The 23,168-nt window shown below is 45.0% G+C and overlaps 1 protein-coding gene across 12 annotated transcripts in view; it reads right to left on the bottom strand.

The window, feature by feature from the left end:
- Positions 1 to 23,168, bottom strand: part of LOC137418593 (E3 ubiquitin/ISG15 ligase TRIM25-like) — an 85,256-nt gene that overhangs the window by 24,037 nt on the left and 38,051 nt on the right. For 7 of the 12 annotated variants that reach the window (XM_078770806.1, XM_078770805.1, XM_078770813.1 and 4 more), the window contains 5 exons: positions 20,198 to 20,869; positions 10,333 to 10,428; positions 3,170 to 3,403; positions 2,184 to 2,206; positions 221 to 348 (listed from right to left, as the gene is read on the bottom strand). In XM_078770806.1, coding sequence (XP_078626932.1) covers positions 221 to 348; positions 2,184 to 2,206; positions 3,170 to 3,403; positions 10,333 to 10,428; positions 20,198 to 20,824 — 1,108 coding nt within the window. In that variant the 5' untranslated portion in view covers positions 20,825 to 20,869. Of the gene's footprint in view, positions 1 to 220; positions 349 to 2,183; positions 2,207 to 3,169; positions 3,404 to 10,332; positions 10,438 to 20,197; positions 20,870 to 23,168 lie in introns of all 12 variants that reach the window. The other 5 variants (XM_078770803.1, XM_078770802.1, XM_078770810.1 and 2 more) reach the window with 1 other exon arrangement.

A 23,168-nucleotide genomic window follows, 5' to 3' on the forward strand; every position in this document is an offset into this window, starting at 1 on the left:
GATATCTCAAAAGATGTGGATGGATGATTTTGATTAAATGCGATCCTGTATTGTGATTTTCTGGTCTACTCTGGGATACAAATTGTAAACTGTTCACCTGGCGGAGGAATTGCTCTCCAATGAGTGCCGTTCTCTCTCTTCCCGTTTCTCTTCCATATTTGTGCCACGTTTTGTGTTCCCTTAATATTTTTTGATGAAATGTCCAGTTTGTGTCACTCACTCTGTATCTTCTCCAGGAAGTTCTTATTGAGCGTGATGAGCCCGTCCAAATTCTTCTCCTCCTTCGAGAAGTCCAGAACTGGGAGCGGTGTCCTCTTCACGGAATTAAAGTCTGACATGGTCGTGAGCCTTGGAATAAAAAGGAAAAACATCAGTTTTAGAAATTATTGGAGGAGAGAATATTGTTAAAATAATACATTTTTACAGAACAAAACAGGTTATCTGTAAAAGAGTTGTAAATAATTAAAAATAGAAAATAGATCGAGTGAATTTGTGGAATAATTTGTATTTTTATTCAGAAGTCTCGATTCCAGAGGAGCCTAATCGAGAATTAAGTAAACAGGCAGAAAAAAAACGATGAACAGGATGGAAAGAGAGTGTCGGTGAGGGTTGGAGAGAATGAGGTGTGCTTTGGGGAAAGAATAAATCAATGATGAATGACATGCTGAAAGATGAGATGAAGAGCACGAGGCAAGAAGCAGACTTGGTGAGTCAGTTGGTCCTGGACTCGGCTTCCTGACAGGAGATGGACAGAACAAAGGACAAGTTCCGAAGTGATGGGATAGAAAACCATCTGTCTGCAGAGACAAGACCTTGGTGAGAATAATCCAACAAGGTGTTTGCGGCAGGACATGGGACAACACCATTCTCAGAAGTAATGTTTGTTACCATCTGTTGGTGTTCCCATCTGAGGTCCTCGGACAAGACGCAGAGAAGCCAGGTTCAAATGTTATAAACCATGTCTTTGTCCATTGTCCATCGATCTCCATGTAATTCATGTATCCAGGTTCAAATGTTGTAAACCATGTCCAATGTCCATCAATCTCTTTGTAATTCATGTTGATGTACACTATCTACTGAAGCACTTGTCGTGTACTGTTAGACAGTGTATTGCGTTCCATGCATGGATAACACTTGCATACCTATGATTCCATATGTAAGAAATTGTTTATTTTCTCTGACTTTGCAACGTTTGTTGGGTGAGATGTTCATTGTGAAAGTTGATGAGTGGAAAGATAACAAGCATTCTTGGGGAAAAATGGCATGGGTATAGAAAAGGCCCCTCTATATCATATGTGCCATGTGGCAAACTATAGAAAAGAAGGGACATTCAAAAAAATCTCGTGTGCATGCTGGAGTACCCTTGTGTTCTTAGGAGGAACCAAGTAATGCTCTAGAAAAGTTCATGTAAAGGGGCACCCTACATCTGGAAAATCAAATACATTCACTTCTTCATGCAGCTGTATCAATCAAATTGGCACCCATTAATATTTCAAAATACATATTATATTTTAATATTCACCTTACATGAATTTCCCCGAGCAACGCTGGGTACTTCAGCTTGTGTTTTATATTTTGAACACTGTAGAAAACAAATCCCCTTGTTGGCACTTCCAAAAACCTCCAGTTTAACAGTATTTGGAGAAACGCAAATTTCCACTATATTGACCAATCAAATTTGACGCTCACACTTTCAACCTTGGAAAATATCGAGATTCAGACAAAGAAATGTAGATCGTGCTTGGAAACGCAAACCAAGAGTTGAAAAGACCCTTCCATGCCCTTTTCTCAAGACAGTGTGGGGTAAGGTGTTTTATGAATTATCTTCAGAAATGGTTTGGAAGGGAATGAGGAATAATTAGAAAGAGCAGTTGAAGAAGAAGGTGAGCAGAAATAATAGAGGGACATGGAGAGACTAAGGTGAGCAGAGATCATGGAGAGAAGAAGGTGAGCAGAGATCATGGACAGACATTGAGAGAAGAAGGTGAGCAGAGATCATGGAGAGAAAAGGTGAGCAGAGATCATGGAGGGACATGGAGGGAAGAAGGTGAGCACAGATCACAGATGGACATGGAGAGAAGAAGGTGAGCACAGATCACAGATGGACATGGAGAGAAGAAGGTGAGCAGGGTCAAAAACATCAGGATGTGCTGATAACGTGTCGGATACCAATGCAGTTTCACCTTTTTAGCAGGTCCTTGGAAGCCTGAAAAGGAAGAAAACAAAGAATGAGATCCAGATATTTGAATGAATGAATGTTTGTTTTTATTTATTAAATACGAGAGAGTTCACAGAACACGATACCCCACACAGTGTTCATTTACGTTCTTCAATTTTAATAAAAAGATGATTTTAAAGATCGTCATTAAAAATATCCAGGTGTTCAGTGTTCCTGAGGCAATATTGATCACCATAGACACTGCATTATGACGGCATTGAGTCACAGTTTAAGAGATGGAGGCTTCGCATGCATGGGGTAATAAACCAAAGATGTTTTCAATTGGAAAAGGAAAAGATAAATTAGATTTTAATTTTGAAACAGTACTTCACTTTCCTTTGGTGAAAACACGCGATAAGGTAAATCTGTAACCCGAACAGTATTCACATGAACAACATTGAATTGTTCAGGAACAAATTATGTGAAGTAGTTGTTTGACCATAATTCATTCTAATGTTCTCCAGGTGGATACACACAGGCAACGTTGACTACCTGGATAAACATGGCACTGGATAAACCAAAATAATCGCGATGATCCAGCACATGATGAGAGCCATGATGTCATGGTACCTGGAGGTCCACATGAGCATCCCTTGGATAAAATCCTTGGATGAAATGATTGAAACCCTCAACAGTGACCAGGTAGTCGTGCTGTATCACTGCTTTGGAGACCATGACATGAACTCACTCTCATCCCAAACCTTCATTGTGATAAAACCTAAATCTCACTTCATGATGACATAAACACACCTGGAAATGCATTCACTCACCTTTCTAGTCAATTTATTTAATCATTTTTGAACCGTTGTATCGTATACTGCACCTTTACCATTGACCGTGACATGAAACAAGGCCTCAACTAAAAGCTTATACTTGAATAGTGACAGACTCCCCCGAAACAATATATTTTAAACAGTAAAACTTTTGCAATACGTTTACGATAAACCACACCTGCAGAAAGGAAATGGCCTCCAGATCCTGGAGTGCTGTGTCCATTGCGGATTTTCCTTGACATAGATCCTTCATCTGCTGCTCCAGTTTCTTCCTCTGCTTCCCAAGAAGAGAAAGCTTCTCCATTTTCCTCTTGTTTATTTCACTCTTCATCAGATCCACAGATTCATTCACAAATTGGCACACCAACCTCCGCTTCTCCTCCAAACTGTCCTCAGCATCTCTGCTGGCGTTCTGGGAGGAATAATTGTTTGAATTATTCCAAAATCAAGAAGAGACTTTGAGAAAATGTAGAATCTAACAAAAGGTACAATGGATTATGGCTGATAGGATCAGATCACTGGTACCAGGAGTAAATTTTGAAAGTAAAATGAAGTGGGCACTCTCATCTACAAAGCAAAGGATTTTAACTTTTATTTGAGTAAATACCCACTCTTTCTGGGACTAAAATATGGTCAGAGAGGTAATAATGGACAGTTGAGAGAACAGGAAGAAGGATGTTGAGCCATAGCCTGACAGTGACAGGAGTGCTTGGCTGAACTCAACACTTGTTTTTATCTATCTATATATATATATATATACATATAGTTACGGAATTTAGAACCTTCACTTTGTAAATTTAGTAGTAAATTTCCTATGTACATTTCCCCTTAATTGGCTGTTAATTGTTTGCACCTTAGTTAGTCCATCGCATCACATAGCAAATAATAGGCTTCCCTCAATAGTTATCTCATTATTATATGTCTCAGGTAAGGCTCTGTGTCCACTAGTTCATCTTGCGTTGCATCAAATGAAATAAGGTAGAATCCCCTTTCAATTGCCCCAAAACGCCAGTACCAACTGCATTACCTCCATTACCAACTGCATTCACCGCCATTGCCATGTGCTCCAACTCGGGGAAGAAGGGCGTGGCCCGCCCATCGTCATCAAGAGGAGGAGTCAGCCAACCCACGATCAACCAACGGAGAATGAGTGGGTTTGGCTTGAGAGGGCGGAGAGAGAACGATCAAGAGGTTCGTGAAGATTTGAGGGTGTGGCCTATATAACCCGTTGCGAGGAGCCCCCACCTGAGTTCTGAGGGAGGTGCGCTGGATGAGACGAGTGATGAGAGTCCCGAGGGAGAGAAGCCGCACAAGTGTTCCGTGTGTTTGAAGGTCTTCGCTCTTCAACTTTAAATAGACACAGACTAATTCACACGGGAGAGAAACCGTACAAGAGTTCCGTGGGTGTTGAAGGAGCTTCGAGGACGCAGGAGGCGGAGACGTGCAGAGGATCCGGAGCGTGCTCGCCGTACCAACCAACACCGACGGCAACTGCCGGAACCAACCTCCAACGAACAAGGGCGTGCACGAAAACCGCGACGTCGTGCCGCGATCCTCGGACCTCCAGCCCTGCCACTTGCACGGACCTGAACCTCATCCAGCCCTGTGGTCCCACCTTCTCTTCCAGCCATTCGTTCCTGCCTTCATTCCCCATTCGTGTGAGTCTGCCTGTCGTCTGTCCTTTGTGTTGTCTGGGGTATAAGTAAGCTTGTTATAAGGATTGCACTGTGTCTTCTTCTTCTTCTGTAAATTACTTTCATTTCTTTCCTTCTCCTTTGGTTTCTTTGGTTGTGCAAATAATAATAATAAATACCTGTTCCTCCTTCACTTTTGTTTTCATTCACATCCGATCGCTTTAGTGATTTCCCAATTGAGTTCCTGTGGTGCGATTTCGGCCAAAGCTCCGCAATCGGGTTAGTCATTGTTAATGGCCCGCCCAGCAGTTCGCTCGCTCGGCGCAACCAATCAAATTACACTGCGGCATGGGCGGGGGTGTTTCCTTGCGTCCCGGAAGGTGCTGGTACTTAGGTCATAGGACAGATAGGCCTAATACCCTACCCAGCACTGACCGGGCGTGACGTCATACCCTCAGGATCGGCGACGGCCAGTATAAAAGGACAAGGGGTTAACCCCCCTTGGCAAGGGGAGCGCCGTCGTCCCAGATCCGTAACAATATAAATATACAGACTTGGCATTTAATATGGAATATATATTTTTTCTTGACTTGGGTTTACTTTCTGAACTCGGTATATCAATCTGGTGAGTTTATTTTACGCTTCGGTGATTTATTTGTTAAAAGAACCATGTCACTTATTGTCTGTCGCAGTAAGAAGTCAATAACAGGATTATATCACAGGTGGTGTGACAAAATGTATGGACAGGTACATTTGACGATTGGCTTCACAATCAGGTATATAACAGTTGTTGCGTTCTGTATTAGTGGAAAAAACCGCTGCACATCTACAAAAGTTATTGCCGCTTCCCCTGGAGATGGTCCGTCAACTCGACAATGCTGTTTTTCATTTAGTGGTGGCTTTACGAAATTCCGGCATGAAACAGCATGCTATTGCTCGGCAGTATGGCATCACTCAAGGTCAGGTGTCAAAGATCCTGAAACAAAATGCTCAGAGGGGTATCCCTACTCCAATACCGAGGTCAGGACATCCCCGCAGAACCACAAGGAGGGATGATCGCCAGCTGCACTGGTTAATCCGCAATGGCTGTACCAAGTCAGCTTATCGGCTTAGGGCTGAGTGGCAGCAACTGACAAATGTGCCTGTATCCAGAAGGCTAGTCAACCAACGACTGGTTCAAGCAGGCTATCGTGCCAGGCGTACCCTGAGAAAGCCACGTCTGACCAGACAACACCGCCAGCGCCGATTGTAGTGGACCAGAGAGCACCGCCAATGGCAGCCAGGACACTGGAATCACGTGATCTACAGTGACGAGTCTAGATTTCTGGTCTATCGTCAATATGGCCGCATCTGAGTGCGCAGACAAGTGCATGAAGCCGACAACGAAGATTGTATAGTGCCAAGAGACCAAGCTGGAGGTGGTGGGGTGACCGTTTGGGCTGCTTCGTCAATGCAAAGAGCAGTCGTCAATCTTCACTTTCTTCCTTATCCTCCTCTCCAACACCCTTTCCAATACTTTCATTCCATGCTCCATTAACTTTATTGCTCGGTACGAGCCACACTCCAGAGGGTCACCTTTCCCCTTGTATAGAGGGACGAGGGTACTCTGTTCCCAATCCACTGGATGCGGCCTTCTTTCACCACCAGATTACAGATCTCTGTCATTCTCTTCACACCCCAATTTCCTGCTGCCATCAACATATCTCCCACAACTCCCGTCGGCCCTCCCGCTTTTCTACTCTTCATTGCTTTTATCGCTTCCTCAACTTCCTTCTCAGTTATCTTCTCTGCCGGTCCTAAAACTGGGTTACTCTCTATGTTGCCGTCCAATTCATTCTCTGTATTCAACAGCATTTCCATATATCTTTTCCATCTTCCTTTAATTCCACCTGGGTCCACAACGATTTGTCAAACTGCATCCTTCAAGCAACTCATCCCCATCACATCACACCTCTCTTTCGCTATCTGCTTTGCAATCCTGAATACTGCTCTTTGACCCTCTTCCGAATCCAAGCGTTCTCCGAACATTTTCTGACATGCCTCCTGCACCTTTGCTACCTCTTTCTTTGCAGCCTTCTTGGCTGCCTTATAACTTTCATGATCTGCTGTTTCTGCTCCCGTACCCTTCGCCTTCTGCCACTCCTTGAACTTCTTCCTCTTCTCATCAATCCTCTTTCCAACTTCATCATCCCACCACCATGTTTCTGAGTGCCTCGGTGGTCCTTTTGTCCATCCACATACCTCACCAACGGCTCCCAACAGACTAGCTTTCATTGACATCCAGCCACTTTCAAGCTCAACCACATCATCGTCTACCCTACTCAGCCTCTCTTTTAATGCCTCCCTTAGTCACCTCTTTAAACCTCCACACCTTCATTCTCGGTTGGTACTTCACCCGCCGAGCTCTCCTCGCACCTTTCACCCTTATGTCGCAGACAACCAAGTGGTGCTGTGAAACAGCCTCCTCCCCCGGGATCACCTTTGTGTCCTGGAGGTGCCCCCTATCTTGCCTACGCACCATCAGGTAGTCAACGGTTGTCGTCGACCCACCTGACGTGTATGTAACAAGCTTATTATCCTCTTTCTGGAACTGAGTATTACAAATCAACAAATCAGCTCCATCAGCAAACTCCAAAATCCTTTCACCTTCTCCATTTCTCACACCATATCCGTAACCCCCATGAACTCCCTCAAAACCATCCATACTCCTTCCAACATGTCCATTTAGGTCTCCTCCTACCACAACAACTTCCTCATCTTTCACGTTTCCCATCAGCTTCTTTATCGCACATCAGACCTTGTCCTTCTCTTCATCGCTCCGACCAACCTGCGGAGCACATCCCGAGATGACGTTCACCAAGAGCTTTCCAATCATCATTTTCACCATCATCAACCTATCACTCACTCTGGTCACACTCACCACACTGTCTACAAACTCCTCAGAAAACAGGACACCAACACCATTCACGCCCTCCAGGCATCCTTGCCACACAAACTTGTATTTCTGTCCCTGCCTACCCCTTCACCATTCTCACACCACTTCCCCTCCATCTCGTCTCTTGCACACAACATATGTCCACTCTTCTTCTGACCAATACTTCCAACACTTCTCCTGATCTCCCTGTCATTGTCCCTACATTCCATATCCCAAACCTCAGAAACCGATCTCCACTTCGGGTTGTACCCTGCCCATATGTAGTTGTAATTGTCATGGTTCTCTTTTTGAGGCAATGTTTTCATGGCCGGATGCCCCTCCTGACGCCAACCCTATTAGTCACCTCTTACGACACGCAGGGATATGGTGTATCTATTCGATTCCATGGTACACACTGGGAAAGCTCACAAATACTAAGAAATAACTATACTACAAATGAGGCTACGTGTTGCTTGTGTGACTGAGGGGGCAATTTTAACCTTTATTATACCAACTGTTACCAAACTCAAAGCGGCTATATATATATATATATACATATATATATATATATACATATATACATATATATACATATATACATATATATACATATATACATATATATACATATATACATATATATACATATATACATATATATACATATATACATATATATATATATACATATATATATATATACATATATATATATATATATACATATATATATATATATATACATATATATATATATATATACATATATATATATATACATATATATATATATATACATATATATATATATATACATATATATATATATATATATATATATATATGTACATATATATATATATATACATATATATATATATATATATATATATATACATATATATATATACATATATATATATATATATACATATATATATATATATATATACATATATATATATATATATATATATACATATATATACATATATATATATATACATATATATATATATATATATATATACATATATATATATATACATATATATATACATATATATATATATATATATACATATATATATATATACATATATATATATATATATATATATATATATATATATATATATATATATATATATATATATATATATATATATATATAATAAATAATGAATTGGTGTTGTTTGTTATATTAGTGCAAGCTAAAGTAACTGGTGTTGCACGAAGAAATTTAACGAAATACTCTCATAATTAAATTTGTGTTGTCAACAACAATTCACGACAACTTCAACATACGATCTTCACAATACAAATTACTTGATCACTCCAGGGAGAAAATCCCAGGCAGTGTATAAGGACAAGACCCAATTGACGCCTGTAGGTCAATTATCGGGGGTCAATTTTTTATCCAAACATAGCCCTCGACCTTCTCTGGATGAAAGAGGCCATATAAAGTTTGGTCGCACTGATTCCTACAAGGTCCGAATCCATAAACAAACAAATAAACAAACTTTCTTTATATATTAGATATAGCAGAGTACCCTCACTCCTGGTGGGTCGAGTTTGCAAATTACTTACAGGAAAAGTATCGTCTGTGTTTTTCAAGAAGTCAACAGATGTTTATGTGGTGTGTGCTTTAAAGATTCTAGATAGTCTAAAGGGTATATTCCAATCATAGTTAGTGTCTAAAGGGTCAAAAGGGTCTAATCCCTCAAGCATGCAAAAAGGGCCTAAAAAGGTCCAAGTGGTCTAAAGCTATAAATGGTCAAGGGTCCAATATGTCTAATCTGTCTGAAGGGTGTACGGGGTCGAAATGGTGTTGAAGTCCAAGTGACTTAGGGAGTTTAAAGGTCTTCAGGTTCTTGGAGTCGAAAGGGTATAAAAGGTTGAAAGGGTGAAGGAATCTAAAAGTGTTGAAAGGGTCTCAAAAGTAAAAGTATTCTTAAGGGTATTTCAGGGTCTTTGGGATCTAATCTTTCAAGCATGTAAAAAGGGTCCTTGGAGGTCTTTAAAGGCTAAGGTGGTGCATGAAAATGCAATGAGGACAATCCACAGGTCGGACTTTGTCTGTGTGCCAAATTTGGTGGTTGTCGGCACAGCTGTCTTTGCAAAGAAACACCAACACACACAGATAGGACAGACAGACAGACAGACAGACAGCCAACGAATTTTATTTTTTTCGGTTATTATTTATTATTCACACTTGGTATTATTAGAGGACCTGGTTTTTTTAAAGACAGAAGTGATTATATTTACAAAGGTGCCCACAAAGCCAAATAAATAATAACATACACCCTAATTAGGCGTTGTCTCCTCATCCTCATGGTGCCGGGTGAAAGGGAAGGATGGGAGGGGAGGAGAGAGATTTCTGGGAATGGAGGAATTATTTTGCACATTATCTGCCCATGGTACCCCGAAAACGACAAAACATGACAGGAACACAGGGCAAGTCGTTCACTCTGACACACACATACACAAACATACATACATATGTACATACCATTGTCGGATTGTTTGTTTGTTTATTTATATAATTCGTTGACTAATTAATTGTTCCCTTGCTGCATTTTTTTTTTTTTTTTTTTGCAGAGTTCGTTAGTTCACTTCTAAAAAAATTATCATCGTACATTCCTTCACAAAACAACGATGACTTATTCGAAGAGAAATAAAGGTGTGAGTGAGCACCTCCCTCGAGTGCATTCCTTTTTTAAATGGGGTACCAGGTGGGGGACATGACCCTTTCCAAGTTTCCAAGAACACCCATTTCTTGATGATTCCTACCTCTGTTTGATCTTCCTCTTCCTGAACCTGCCGTAGTTTGGATGCAACGCTCTGCATTGACTGTGACACATGAGGATACTTTGCAGCCAAAACATCCTGCACAGACTAAAGAAACAACAGAATGAAGAATCGTGAACCTGTGGTGGATTAAAAAGGAACATCCTGCACAAAATTAGATGAATACTAGCAGAGGAAACCGCACCTTGTGTGGAAGGAATTTAGAAGATACAAGATAATTTGTAATACGGGCTAACACCGGGTGGTGCTATACGATACACATTTACATAGTAAGAATTGGGGTCTTCGCCCCACCCTGAACCCCTTAACCTGAAGGATTGAAAATGTGTTCTTGCATTTCCATTTGCCAAGAGGATTGGTATGCGATATGATGGGGTTATAATTATATATGTGGAGTATACATTTGTGAGAAGAAGCACAGTCAATGTGATGGGAGTTTTATTAAAATTTATAAATATTCTCTTCTCTTTAACTCCGGAGCTGTAGGAGAAAAAGTCCCAGGACGACATTAACCACTAAAACAGTCTCAGCTGTCTTGAAGGTCGATGTTTGGTGAAGCACTGAAGCCGTCATGATTACATCACTCTACATTTAAATAATTATATAATTATATCAGGGGTAGCTGCACTGACATTACGTCATCGTGAAATGTTGGTGTGAAGGTAAAGATCGATATATTTTGTAATTTAAATTGCTGGAAAACATTTGAAAACCTAAAATGTCCAATTACAAATATCGAACCATTTAGAAAGTTTTCTCTGGGATTGAACTGTTTTCAGGATGTGGTTTTAATGGGATTTTTATATTGTACGCTGATTTGATATAAAAATACGAATTTAATCCAAGGGATTTTTCAGATTGGAAAGAAGATGAAGATCCCTTCAATTGAGGTCTGGATGATAGATGGATCACCTATTACCTGGGTTTGAATACCTTAGTGGTTTGTCCAAGATATGATACACAGAGTCTTGTAATATAGGGGAAAGACCATAAAAGGTATAGAGTGTATAAGGTTATTCAAAATGAATTCTTCTTCTTCTTCTTTCATATGGAGCACATTTCTGCAGGTTATACCATTTGCTGGGGGTGCAGGTGTGTCACTGATTCAGTGCCCTCTGCAAGTCAGAGCGTTAATCAGAGATCCGTTCAGGGAGCTGGCGATCAGGAAAAGTTGATTTGTACTGATTTGAAATATTCCAAAGATAGTTAGTTCAGTAAGTTGTTTAGTTGGGGTGCAGGAAACGACTTACCGACATCTCTCTGATTTATTTAAACACACATTTTTACGTGAAAATTCTGTGATGGTGAATCTTTATTTAACCTTCATTCCTGTTTAAGTCAGAGGATTGTAAGTAGCTCAGGCCGTAAACATTCTTCCTTATTCCAAAATAAACTTATTTTGGTGAACTCTGAACCCTCGTCACATCAACAAATCAACAATTTCACCTTTTATCAGATGGTCACCTGAAAAAAACTTTTTCATTTCCCCTCATGTCTTGCACAGCTGAATGATCAACAACAGCACATGATAAATAATTCTCACGCTTATGAGGAATATTCCGCTACGATGACGTAACAAGCTGTACAGAAATGGATAATGGTCAATCGGAAAGTGAAAAATATTCAGACCTCCACACGAGCCTTCGTCATATAAATCTAGCCCCGTGGGGGACTGACGGTTATATCCCCATGCCCCACTCCACATATGGAAGTTGAAAAAGGCGACATTAAAACAAGAAAGAGCAATCAGAGATCGCAGACCCTCGCCAAGATGTGTTTGCGAGGTGTATTTTGTGGGGTGTTTTTGTACATTCTTTCATTATTTTGTACAACCACACTTTCATCAGACACACGTGACACATGATATCCTCTTTTTAAAACTGAATTCAGTATTGTATTTAAAAAAATGTTTTTTTTATGAGGCTGTCCTCGGGGTCATTGGAGTTCCCAGGGTCTTTCGCATCCACGGATCCTTTTGGGTCATCCGGGACCTATGGCTCTTTTGGGTCCTTGGGGTCTTTTTGGGTCATTGGGGTCTTTTGGGTCTTCAGGGTATTTTGGGTCTTTTTCGTTCCTTTGGTTCCTTTCGGTCGTTTGGGTCTTTTGGGTCCTTGGGGTCCTTGGGGTCCTCTGGTTCTTCATGGTATTTGAGGATCTTCAGGGTATATTGGGGTCTTGGTGGTCTTGATGGGGTCTCAAATGTTCTTCAAAGGACCAATGGGTCTCTGCAGTCCAAAGTGTCGAAAGGTACATTCCGATATTACATAATTAAGACAGGATGCCACTGACTTCAAACAGTACGTAATTAATAGATATATTGAAAGCTCACATGGCTGGAGAAGATAATAAAGTGGTGCTTCTTCTTCTTCAAACAATAACTTCTGGTTGCCAGACCGTAAGACCAATCATATTGAAATTTTAAACACATGTTCTGCTTTGTGACTACGTCATTATTTTGAAGTTTCACATCGATCAATGAAGTGGTTCAAGAGGTAGAACTTTTAAAAGATTTTTGTTCAATCAAATATGGCCACCAAACCATGTGACGTATGAATTATTCAAGGGCAGCAGGGTATACGCAAGGCATGGGGGACATATTGTTGCGGTTTTGTGGTTGTGCAATAAAAGGTTAATTCCCACCCCCCCCGCCCCCACCATGTTAGTTACACTACAACATGTATAGTAGCCTCATTTAAAGCTCAGTTATTTCTTAGTAAATGTCAGCGTAGTCGTTTTCCAGTGTTAGTTTTGCATTGAGTAGAATAATGAGAGTTAGGTCTCCTTCCAATGAATAAGGAGAGTTAGGTCTCCTTTCAATACAATGATGCCCTGATTGCGGTGGTTTTGGCGTGAAATACCACGAGGCCGGCCTGACAAGTCAATCCAGGCCGAAGAAAGGTGGAGCAGGGAGAGTGGGAGTGACGGTAAGCATGAGCCGCCAATCAGGGCTCAAGGGGAGTGGCGTGGCTTGGAACATTGGATGCAGGCTAAGGGTGTGGCAATTTTACCCTTTGCGCGAAGCCCAGACCTCAGTTTATGAGGGGAGAGGCGCTTGAACAAGTTATGAGCCGGGGTCCTCTGTTGAACAGTTCTGAGAGTGCGCGGTGTTGAATTGAGCTACAAATTAATTGCGCGGTTGAGCTAAAGGGCAGATCCTCTATTGAGTTATGAGGGTGAAAGCGCGCCGTTATATAAATCGCGCTGTGAGGGACCGCCGAGCCGGGCGAGAGACGTGCATATTCGCCTGCCTGCCTTTGTTTGAGATACGTGCCGCAAAGATCCCTCCCGCCTGCCTGCCTGCCTTCGTCGAGGGACGTGCTGTGACGACGGAGGGCCACGCCGGGCAAGCTGTTCCTGAACAACGGGGCCAGCGCATTCAGCGCATGAACCATCCTTCTTTCATTCCCCCTGTGAGTGTGAATGGGCCCGTGTCTGGGAAATAAGCTAAGACTGCCTAATTGCCTGCTCTGTGTCTCTTCACCTTGTATAGCTGTAAATAAACCTGTGTTCTTCCTTCTATTTGACCGTTCCCATCATTTACATCTATTGACTAAGCGTGGTATGAATTATATCGCTCTAATCGGGTACCCATCATAAGATAACTGCACGGACCACGTGGTACGCCATCCGCTCGGACGTACTCAAATTACAAGTGGTTCGTGAGAAGCTTGATCCCCGCTTCCTCGGTGGCATAGGTACTTAGGTACATGCAAGAATTGTCCCGAAACCCTGTCCTGCGTCTGCCCGGGAGTGGCGACAAGTCTCGCAGTTGCGACGACCCAAAAAGAATAAGGGGCTTAATCTCCCCTTGGTAAGGGAAGGAGGGTCGCGCAAAACCGTAACAATATGTTTCAAGTTTCCATTAGATCTGTTCAGCCGTTCTGGAGGAGTGGCTTTTTACAGTTTTATTCTTCAAAAAATCATAGCCACCAAACCATGTGATCTTTTGTTTGTCATGGGTATGCCATCATGCATGTAATGTTTTGCCTCATTCTGTTTAGTCGTTTCGGTGAAAAAGGGATCGTAGTGGTTTGTAAGGCTTTGTGTTCAAACAAATATGGCGGCCGAACCATGTGACAGACAAAGTAATTTTTTTTCTCCACCAATTTATCCCGAGATGATGCTCAAGAAATTTCATCTTGATCGGATGAAGTTTTGTACTTGTCGAATTATGACGTCATAATGGAGGCACGTATGACATCATCATTAACATATTTTATTCCCCATTGAAAGTTCTTTACAATGAGCAATGTCTCAATTTTTTCTACGCAGCGCTAATGGAAATATAGAGGTGCAAAGTTTTTCGATTTTTCCAAGTTGGTGCCCGTACCACGTGACCTTCACCCATACCCAGACATTTCTTCCATCTTCACTCCTGGAGAAGACGACATAATTTATCATTGAAAAGTTCTACAGGAGGATGCGCACCTACAGTGAAAATTTTCTGTCAATCGGAGGAACGGTTGCAGAAAAAAATCATTTATTCTGTTCGGACAAACAAACAAACAGACTCAAATGCAATACCCTCTCCTCTGGCGATGGTAATTGTAGTGAAATCGTATTCGTACTGAACCCGGGGGTGATGCTCGCTGCTCGTTGGCGCCGCTAGGGGCGTGACTATAAGACCCGCTGCTGCGGACGGTGCTCCGAGATTTCTCCTGTGACATGTTACATCTGGTAGACTCGCTAACGGTACGCCAGCATAGAATATCCAGCTTGCTTGCATTGAATGTTATGAATGGTTCCATGTGATGTCACATCGTATACTGTCACATCGTATACTTATTGTATTTCCTGCATTACAGGAAGCTATGATCTAAATGGAATTAAACCACCCGTTGGAGTAAAGTTGTGTGGACCTGATTGGTTTTCCACAACACTTAATTCCATTTATATCTACCGACATGGCTGGCAACAAGACGCTGGCGGTTGCCGTATTCTGCGCCGATCCGCAAGCCCCGGATGGTGGTTTGCAACTGAAGCACTGGCTCAGAACATTGGAGAATTATTTCGACGAGCCAGAGACCGCGCCGACGGCTGCCGCGAAGCTAGCAACGCTTCATACAAAAATCGACTACAAGGTGTTCAACTCCATCGCTCAGTGCGCGATGTATGACCTCTCGATCGCTGAGCTCAAACGGCTGTACATAAAGCAAAAAAGCCCGGTGTATGCACGATATTTGCTGCAAACGCGACGTCAGCAACCCAACGAGGCGATGGACCACTATGCCCAGGAGCTCCGGCAGCTCTTGCTGGACAGCACCAGGGAGCCACGGACTCCCGCGCAGGCTCAGGATGATCTTCTTTTAGATGCCTTCATTGCCGGGGTCTCCTCCCAGGAACTAAGGCTCAAGCTCTTAGAGAAGACCGACCTGACCTTCGCTACGGCACTCGAGCAAGGGAAAGTATACACCGAAGCGCGGATGCAATCTAACACCTATGATCGCACGCGCCTCTTGGTGGGCACTACACTACACGCCCGGCCGGAGAGTGCTACCGCCGAGGACGCGGATCTGCTCGCGGAACTCCGGGATGCTCCGGAGGAAGACCCAGTCCTGACGGCTGCCGTTACGACCAGACCCAAGGCCTTACGCGGGGCCGCATGCTTTTTCTGTGGGGGGCCACGCCATGCCCGGCCCGTGTGTCCGGCACGAGACGCGATATGCCATTTGTGCTCGCTAAAGGGACATTACGCGAAAGTGTGCAGGAAAACGGCACGCGGCTCGCGGCTCCCTGAATCGCGCGGTCGCGGTCGCGCGGGCGCAGCGACCTTGAATGGGCTCATTGCGGAGCCTGCGAGCCGAGCCCGAAACCCGGCGCCTTACCCGTCTTCGAAGGGGAGGGCCCCTCTCTGCGGGCCCCTGGGTGCTCAGACGTCCTTGGCGGGCGTCACCGGACAGCCACCACAGTCTCATCCTCAATCGGGCATGAAGTTCGTGTCCTTGACCAACCTCCGGGCCACGCAAGGGGCTTTGAAGCCTCGACACGAGCTGACGGTGGCCCTCATCCCGGAAAAGGCGATTTCGAATACTACGGAAGCCTTTTCCTGCCAAAAGTGTCAAAAGGCGTTTTCAAATACTACGGAGGCCTTTTCCCGTCAGAATTGTCAGATTTTGAATCGCGAAACACCGGAATGCTTGGGAAAGCCCTCTGATGGCATTAATGGATTCTCCATGGACAACGCAGACTCCGGCCATGACCGCAAAACTGCTGCTGGCATAGGATCCACCCGCGAGGCTTGTCCGACCCATTCGGGGGGCTCAGTCCCACTCCCAGCAGCCTCGTCTGGCCTGGCTCAAGCTCTTATACCCCTCATGGTCGAAGGCCATTGCGTTTGGGCCTTGGTGGATACAGGGTCTACGGATAGTTTTATCGACCAGCGTCTTGTGCTCAGGCATGGATGGCGGATCTGGAGGTCTACGAGACGGATCTTCATGGCTTCTCAGGGGCTTCGACTCAGCACGAAGGGGGAATGCCGATTGAAACACGTGCTAAAGGGACGGGTTTTCCCTGATGTACACCTTATGGTTTTACCCGCTTTATGTGCTGATATTCTGTTAGGACATGATTTTCTTAAGCTGCATGGACGTCTGGTAATGGAGTTTGGTGGGCCTGACACGCTTGTTGTGGGGGCGGACGACGCTGCGGTGTGCGCCCTAGCGCAGATGGACATCCAGCCGCTTTCGCTGTTCCCCAATCTAACCTCCGACTGCACCCCTGTCGCGGTGAAATCACGGCGCTACTCTCGCGCGGACATGCAATTCATTGCGGACGAAACAGCTCAGCTCTTGAAAGACGGCATCATAGAACCTAGCAGGAGTCTGTGGCGCGCCAAGGTCTTGGTGGTGCGCAGCGAGGCCCACCGCAGACGCATGGTAATCGACTATTCCCAAACGATTAACCGCTTTACACAGCTGGATGCCTACCCCCTTCCGGGGATGGACGCGTTGGTGCAACAGGTGTCCCAGTATTCGGTCTATAGCACTCTCGATCTCCGTAGTGCGTACCACCAGATCCCTATCTCTAGGGCGGATCGTATCTATACCGCTTTTGAGTCGGGGCAGCGGTTGTACCAATTCACGCGATTGCCTTTTGGGGTAACGAACGGGGTCGCTTGTTTCCAGAGGGCCATGGATGACCTCATTGCGCGGGAGCACTTAACCGATGTTTTCGTCTACCTCGATAATCTTACGGTTTGTGGATATGACCAAGGGCACCATGACGCTAATCTGAAGCGCTTCCTTGAGGTCGCGCAGAGGTATCACTTAACTATGAACGAGGATAAGTGCCAATACTCTCTACGCACGATAGATCTTCTGGGGTACACCGTGACCCATGGCTCTGTCGCTCCGGATAAGGAGCGTCTGCGACCTTTGCTCGACATGGCCCCTCCCTGTGATCGGGCGTCCCTGAAGCGCGCCCTCGGGCTATTCGCCCATTACTCCAAATGGGTGCAACGTTTCTCCGCGAAACTTCGCCCCCTCGTGGCCTGCGACACCTTCCCACTGTGTCTGGCCGCATTGGCGGCCTTTGAAGGCCTTAAGGCCGACATCGCCCGAGCCGCCGTGGCGACGATCGACGAGAGCGGCTCTTTCGTCCTCGAAAGTGACGCCTCGGATCAGGCCATCGCGGCGACCCTCTCCCAAGGGGGGCGTCCCGTGGCTTTCTTTTCACGGACTCTTACCACCGCTGAGCGGAGACACTCGTCCGTCGAAAAGGAAGCATATGCGATCGTCGAATCTATTCGGCGATGGCGCCCGTACCTACTCGGGCGGTGCTTCCAAATCATCACGGACCAGCAAAGCGTTGCGTTCCTGTACGACACCTTACACGCCCAGCGCATTAAGAATGAGAAAATCACTCGCTGGCGTATCGAACTCGCCGACTTCTGTTACACCATCAAATATCGCCCGGGGAACGATAACCGGGCCGCCGATGCCTTATCACGACCGGCTACATGCGCGGGTATCACCTCTTTGGAGGGCCTGCGGGTGCTGCATGCCACGGCGGGCCATCCCGGCATAACGTGTTTCGCTCATTTTGTGCGGTGTGGCAATCTCCCATACTCGATTGATGATATCCACCGTATCTGTCGCGACTGCGCTATCTGCGCGGAAATCAAACCGCGTTTCTATAACCCTCCCATGGGGACTCTGGTTAAGGCTACGCGACCGTGGGAACGCTTGGCGATGGATTTCAAGGGCCCATTGCCGGTGTCGAGCGGCTCTCGCTATCTGCTCACTATCGTCGATGAGTACTCGCGATTCCCCTTTGCTTATACGTGCGCGGACATGACTGCTGCCACGGTGATGCGATGCTTACAGAACTTGTTCTCCATGTTCGGGTACCCGGCCTATGTCCATACCGACCGGGGTGCTGTCTTCTTGTCTCAGGAGGTGCGCGGCTATCTGCTCCAAAATAACATTGCTTCTAGTTACACCACGCCGTACAGACCCCAGGCTAATGGGCAGATCGAACGCTTCAACGGGATTATCTGGAGGGCCGTCATGCTCAACCTCCGGACCCTCGGCCGGGGCCTCGATAAATGGGCTTGGTCGCTACCTGCGGCGTTGAACTCGATCAGGGCTCTCCTGAGTACGGCAACCAACCAAACTCCCCACGAGCGACTTTTCCAACATCCCAGGAGCTCGGGGTGTATACGGTCTTTGCCCAGTTGGCTCGCTGGGCCCGGGCCGGCCTACCTTAAACGAGCGGTTCGCACGAGCAAGTACGACCCCCTAGTGGACAAAGTGCAGATTCTCCAGGCTAATCCTGAGCATGCTCGTGTGATGACGACGGATGGCCGTGAGACCACTGTCTCCGTCCGTCACCTAGCCCCTTGCGGGGTCGCCGACCTGAGTAGGGAATCGGACGAACCGACCGAACCCATCTATGAGACTATGGCCTCTCCCGACGCTCCCATCGCCGACAGTCCACCGACTCTCCCCCCGCCGGGTCTACCTGGGCCCGTCGACATTGAGTTACCCCCATCGTCACCCGACCCTGATGGCGCCTCCGACGCCGGGGACACAGGGATGCATGATGCCGTTCCCGGGGAATTTCGGACGCGTGCTGGCAGAGAAATTCGCCGCCCGGCCCGATACGGTTGGGTCGACTGACGTTCCGTACCCTGCGCGCGCTGACGCTCGCTCGCTTCTTGCCTCACCGCTGTATAATTCTGACGGGGGGGGGGGGGTGAATGTAGTGAAATCGTATTCGTACTGAACCCAGGGGTGATGCTCGCTGCTCGTTGGCGCCGCTAGGGGCGTGACTATAAGACCCGCTGCTGCGGACGGTGCTCCGAGATTTCTCCTGTGACATGTTACATCTGGTAGACTCGCTAACGGTACGCCAGCATAGAATATCCAGCTTGCTTGCATTGAATGTTATGAATGGTTCCATGTGATGTCACATCGTATACTGTCACATCGTATACTTATTGTATTTCCTGCATTACAGGAAGCTATGATCTAAATGGAATTAAACCACCCGTTGGACTAAAGTTGTGTGGACCTGATTGGTTTTCCACAACAGTAATTATATAGGAGAGAAATCCGATCAGCGACATGACCTCGTGCTCAACAGAGAAAAAAAACCCCTCTTTTCAGCCTCTTGTAGGGGGTGGATTTGGATGAGGAGCACAACCCCAAGAGACATTACTGGCCTGATGAATCATTCCAAATTTGATTCCATAATTGGTCAGGTAGTTTGTGAGAAGAGGACGTTTTCATCAAATGTTAACGGATGGCCGGACGTTGGGACCCATTCTATGAACTTATTTCAAAGACATAACCAAAAATAATAAGGATATAATACATACAATAACCATTTTCACTGATTTACTCACCTTTAGTTCAGCATGAGCAATCTCCACACCAACAACTTTGTGGTCCTGATGTTCTTCACCCATGCACGTGACGCACATCAAGCTCCCATCGTTCTTACAATAGAGTAGGATTGGTTTTCCATGCCCAATGCATCTTAGTTCCTCAATCTTCACTCCCGGATCCACAAGTTTGTGCCCTTTCTGTTGATGAGGCTTCAGGTGTTTCTCACAGCAGAGGATCTCACAAGGTACACACCTCTTGGCTGCCTCTCTATTGCAAACCTCACAACAACTCTCACTGCCCCATGATTTCACTCCTTCCTTAACATTCACATCAGCATGTTCTGCATCTTGAGCCTCAACCCCCAACCCAACCTTTCCCTTTTTCAACTTCATATTTTCTACCAAGTTGGCAATGATCACAATCTTCTTGAGCTTTGGTTTTTGTGGAAAAACCTCACGGCAATTTGGACAAACATAACCTGTCTCTTCTTCCCTGTTCTCCCAGGATTTCTCTATACACACACGACAAAACGAGTGCCCGCATGGCAAACAAATGGGCTCCTTGTAGAGTACAAAGCACACTGGGCATGTGAGTTCATTCAAAATAACTCCCACATCAGAGGAAGAAGAAGCAGAAGAGGCCATTTCCTTGGGGTGAGAGAAGAGCGTGAAACAGGGTTGAATTGAAACCTGCAAATGGAGATTGATAATTAGAAAATCGTAAGGCAATTAAAGAGCAAGTATATACATATATATTGTTGCAGCCACAGGTTCCGGGGCTTGCCCCCCCCCCCCCCGACTACCGGGCCTGAGTCAATCGGGCACAGATAACTCCATGACCTGAGCAGTACCAATCAATCTACCAGGTTCCCTTGGGTCCTCAATCCAATTAGTGTTTACATTTGGGTCACGTCATTTTCCAACCGGGCCTCGCACCCTCGATATGCACTGCTCTTATCTTTTAAATCTTAATGAGATGCAGCTTTGCAAAAACTGCCAGTGCACATCGGACATGGACTGGAGCCAATTAATTAGTTGTGGTAGAAATCCTCCCCGACTAACACCACAGGTGGACTGCGCTCAACCAATAGAAGGACAGGCACAGACAGATCGCGAGAACAATCAACAACGAGGCGGTTTATTTATAAGGATGAGGGGACAAGGGGGAGGATATAAGGAACAAAAGCAATTAAATGGTACAAGCATAATCAAAATGGACAAGGGATCAATAATGCACAAGGGATTAACTAGAAAGACACTCTTCCGCATCACGAAGTCGACCGATATGCCTCCACCCACATTATTACATCATTATACATACTTGTACCAAGTTTGAATTAAATCCCTTCAGCTATTCCCAAGGTATCACATTTTACGTGACATGACCTCTGACCTTTGACCTCTTTATGCCATAATCCAATCAGTTCATCTTTACGTCATAGATACGTATACTACGTTTGTTCAAAATCCCATCACTGTCTCACAGGTTGGTGCAGCAACATAATTTTTACTTGACATGACATCTGACCTTTGCCCTATTGGCCCCCAAAATCTAATCAGTTAATGTCTGCATCATTATACATACTCGTACAAAATTTGATTTAAATCCCTTCAGCTATTCTCAAGTTATCACATTTTTACCTGACATGACCTCTGACCTTTGACCTTTGACCTCTTTATGCCATAATCCAATCAGTTCATGTTTGCATCATTATACATACATGTACCAAGTTTGACATGGATCCCTTCAGCCGTTCTGAAGTTATCGCAGCAATTAAATAATTGTAACTTAACATGTCCTCTGATCTTTGACTTCTTGACCACAAAATCAAATCAGTTTATCTTTGCATCGTACTACAATTATATGAAGTTTGGTGAAAATCCGATGAGTGGTTGACAAGTTAGCCTGGTAGTATAATTCTTACGTGACCGGACATCTGACATGACCTTTTGACCTTTTGACCCCCAAAATCAAGTCAGTACATCTTAGCATCATAGCACATACTTGTACCAACTTTGGTCAGAATCCCATCACTGGTTCACAAGTTATCGCGGTAACAAAATTTCACCTAACATGACCCCTGGCCTTTGACCTCGTTACCCCCAAAATCTAATCAGTTCATCTTTACCTTATTATACATACCTGCACCAACTTTGACCGTTACCCCTTCAGCCGTTCTCAGGTTATCGCGGTAATAAAAACCTATCACGGACAGATGGACGGACAGCCAGAAAACATAATGCCTCCGGCGACTTCGTCGGCGGAGGCATAAAAATGGACAAAGCACAGGGACAAAGAGCAGAGTTATCCTGATCGACATAGTTTATACTGTACATATTCACATTACAAGGGCGCCAATCAGACTCATCACGAGGAAGAGGAGATGAAGAAAACAAAGATAGAGCAGTCGCTAAGGTGAGGGGTAAAGAGGAGGACTACTTCGTTGGGATGGGTGGGGAGGAGGTGCAGGTGTGGTGCAAGAAAGAAAATGGAAAGAGGTGCGTATCTGGAGGGTCCCTCTAAAAAGAACGGTTGGTAACTTTGTCTTGGGCTTTTCCTTGTTGAGCTTATTGTGCATCCAGAGTGGATGTTTGAAGAGAGAAAGATTTGGTGTATGAGGTGATAATTAATCGACCTGCCCTTCCAGATTGGAATGGGCCTGGTATGGTGTCTGGATTGCTCGCTTGCCCAGAGCTCCATCCTGCCAACTCCATTCCGCAGCTCTCTCCCGCTCGCACCGCTCCAACAACCCCGATCCGCCTTTCCCAGTATCAGTCAGGGGGTTTTCAGCCAGGAATATTAAATTAAACTAAAGTAGTACACCGACTATGACATCACACTGACGTCATGTACATTCATTGGTTTATTATTGAGCCTAATATATTGTAACGATTTTGAGAAGTGTAACGGGTTTTGAGAAGTGTAACGGGTTTTGAGGAGTGTAACAATTTTGGAGGAAGGGTAACGGATGTGAAGAGTATGGTTTTG

Source organism: Myxine glutinosa, chromosome 1 (assembly GCF_964187855.1).
Source record: "Myxine glutinosa chromosome 1, kmMyxGlut1.1, whole genome shotgun sequence".
In the NCBI taxonomy this organism is placed as follows: domain Eukaryota; kingdom Metazoa; phylum Chordata; class Myxini; order Myxiniformes; family Myxinidae; genus Myxine; species Myxine glutinosa.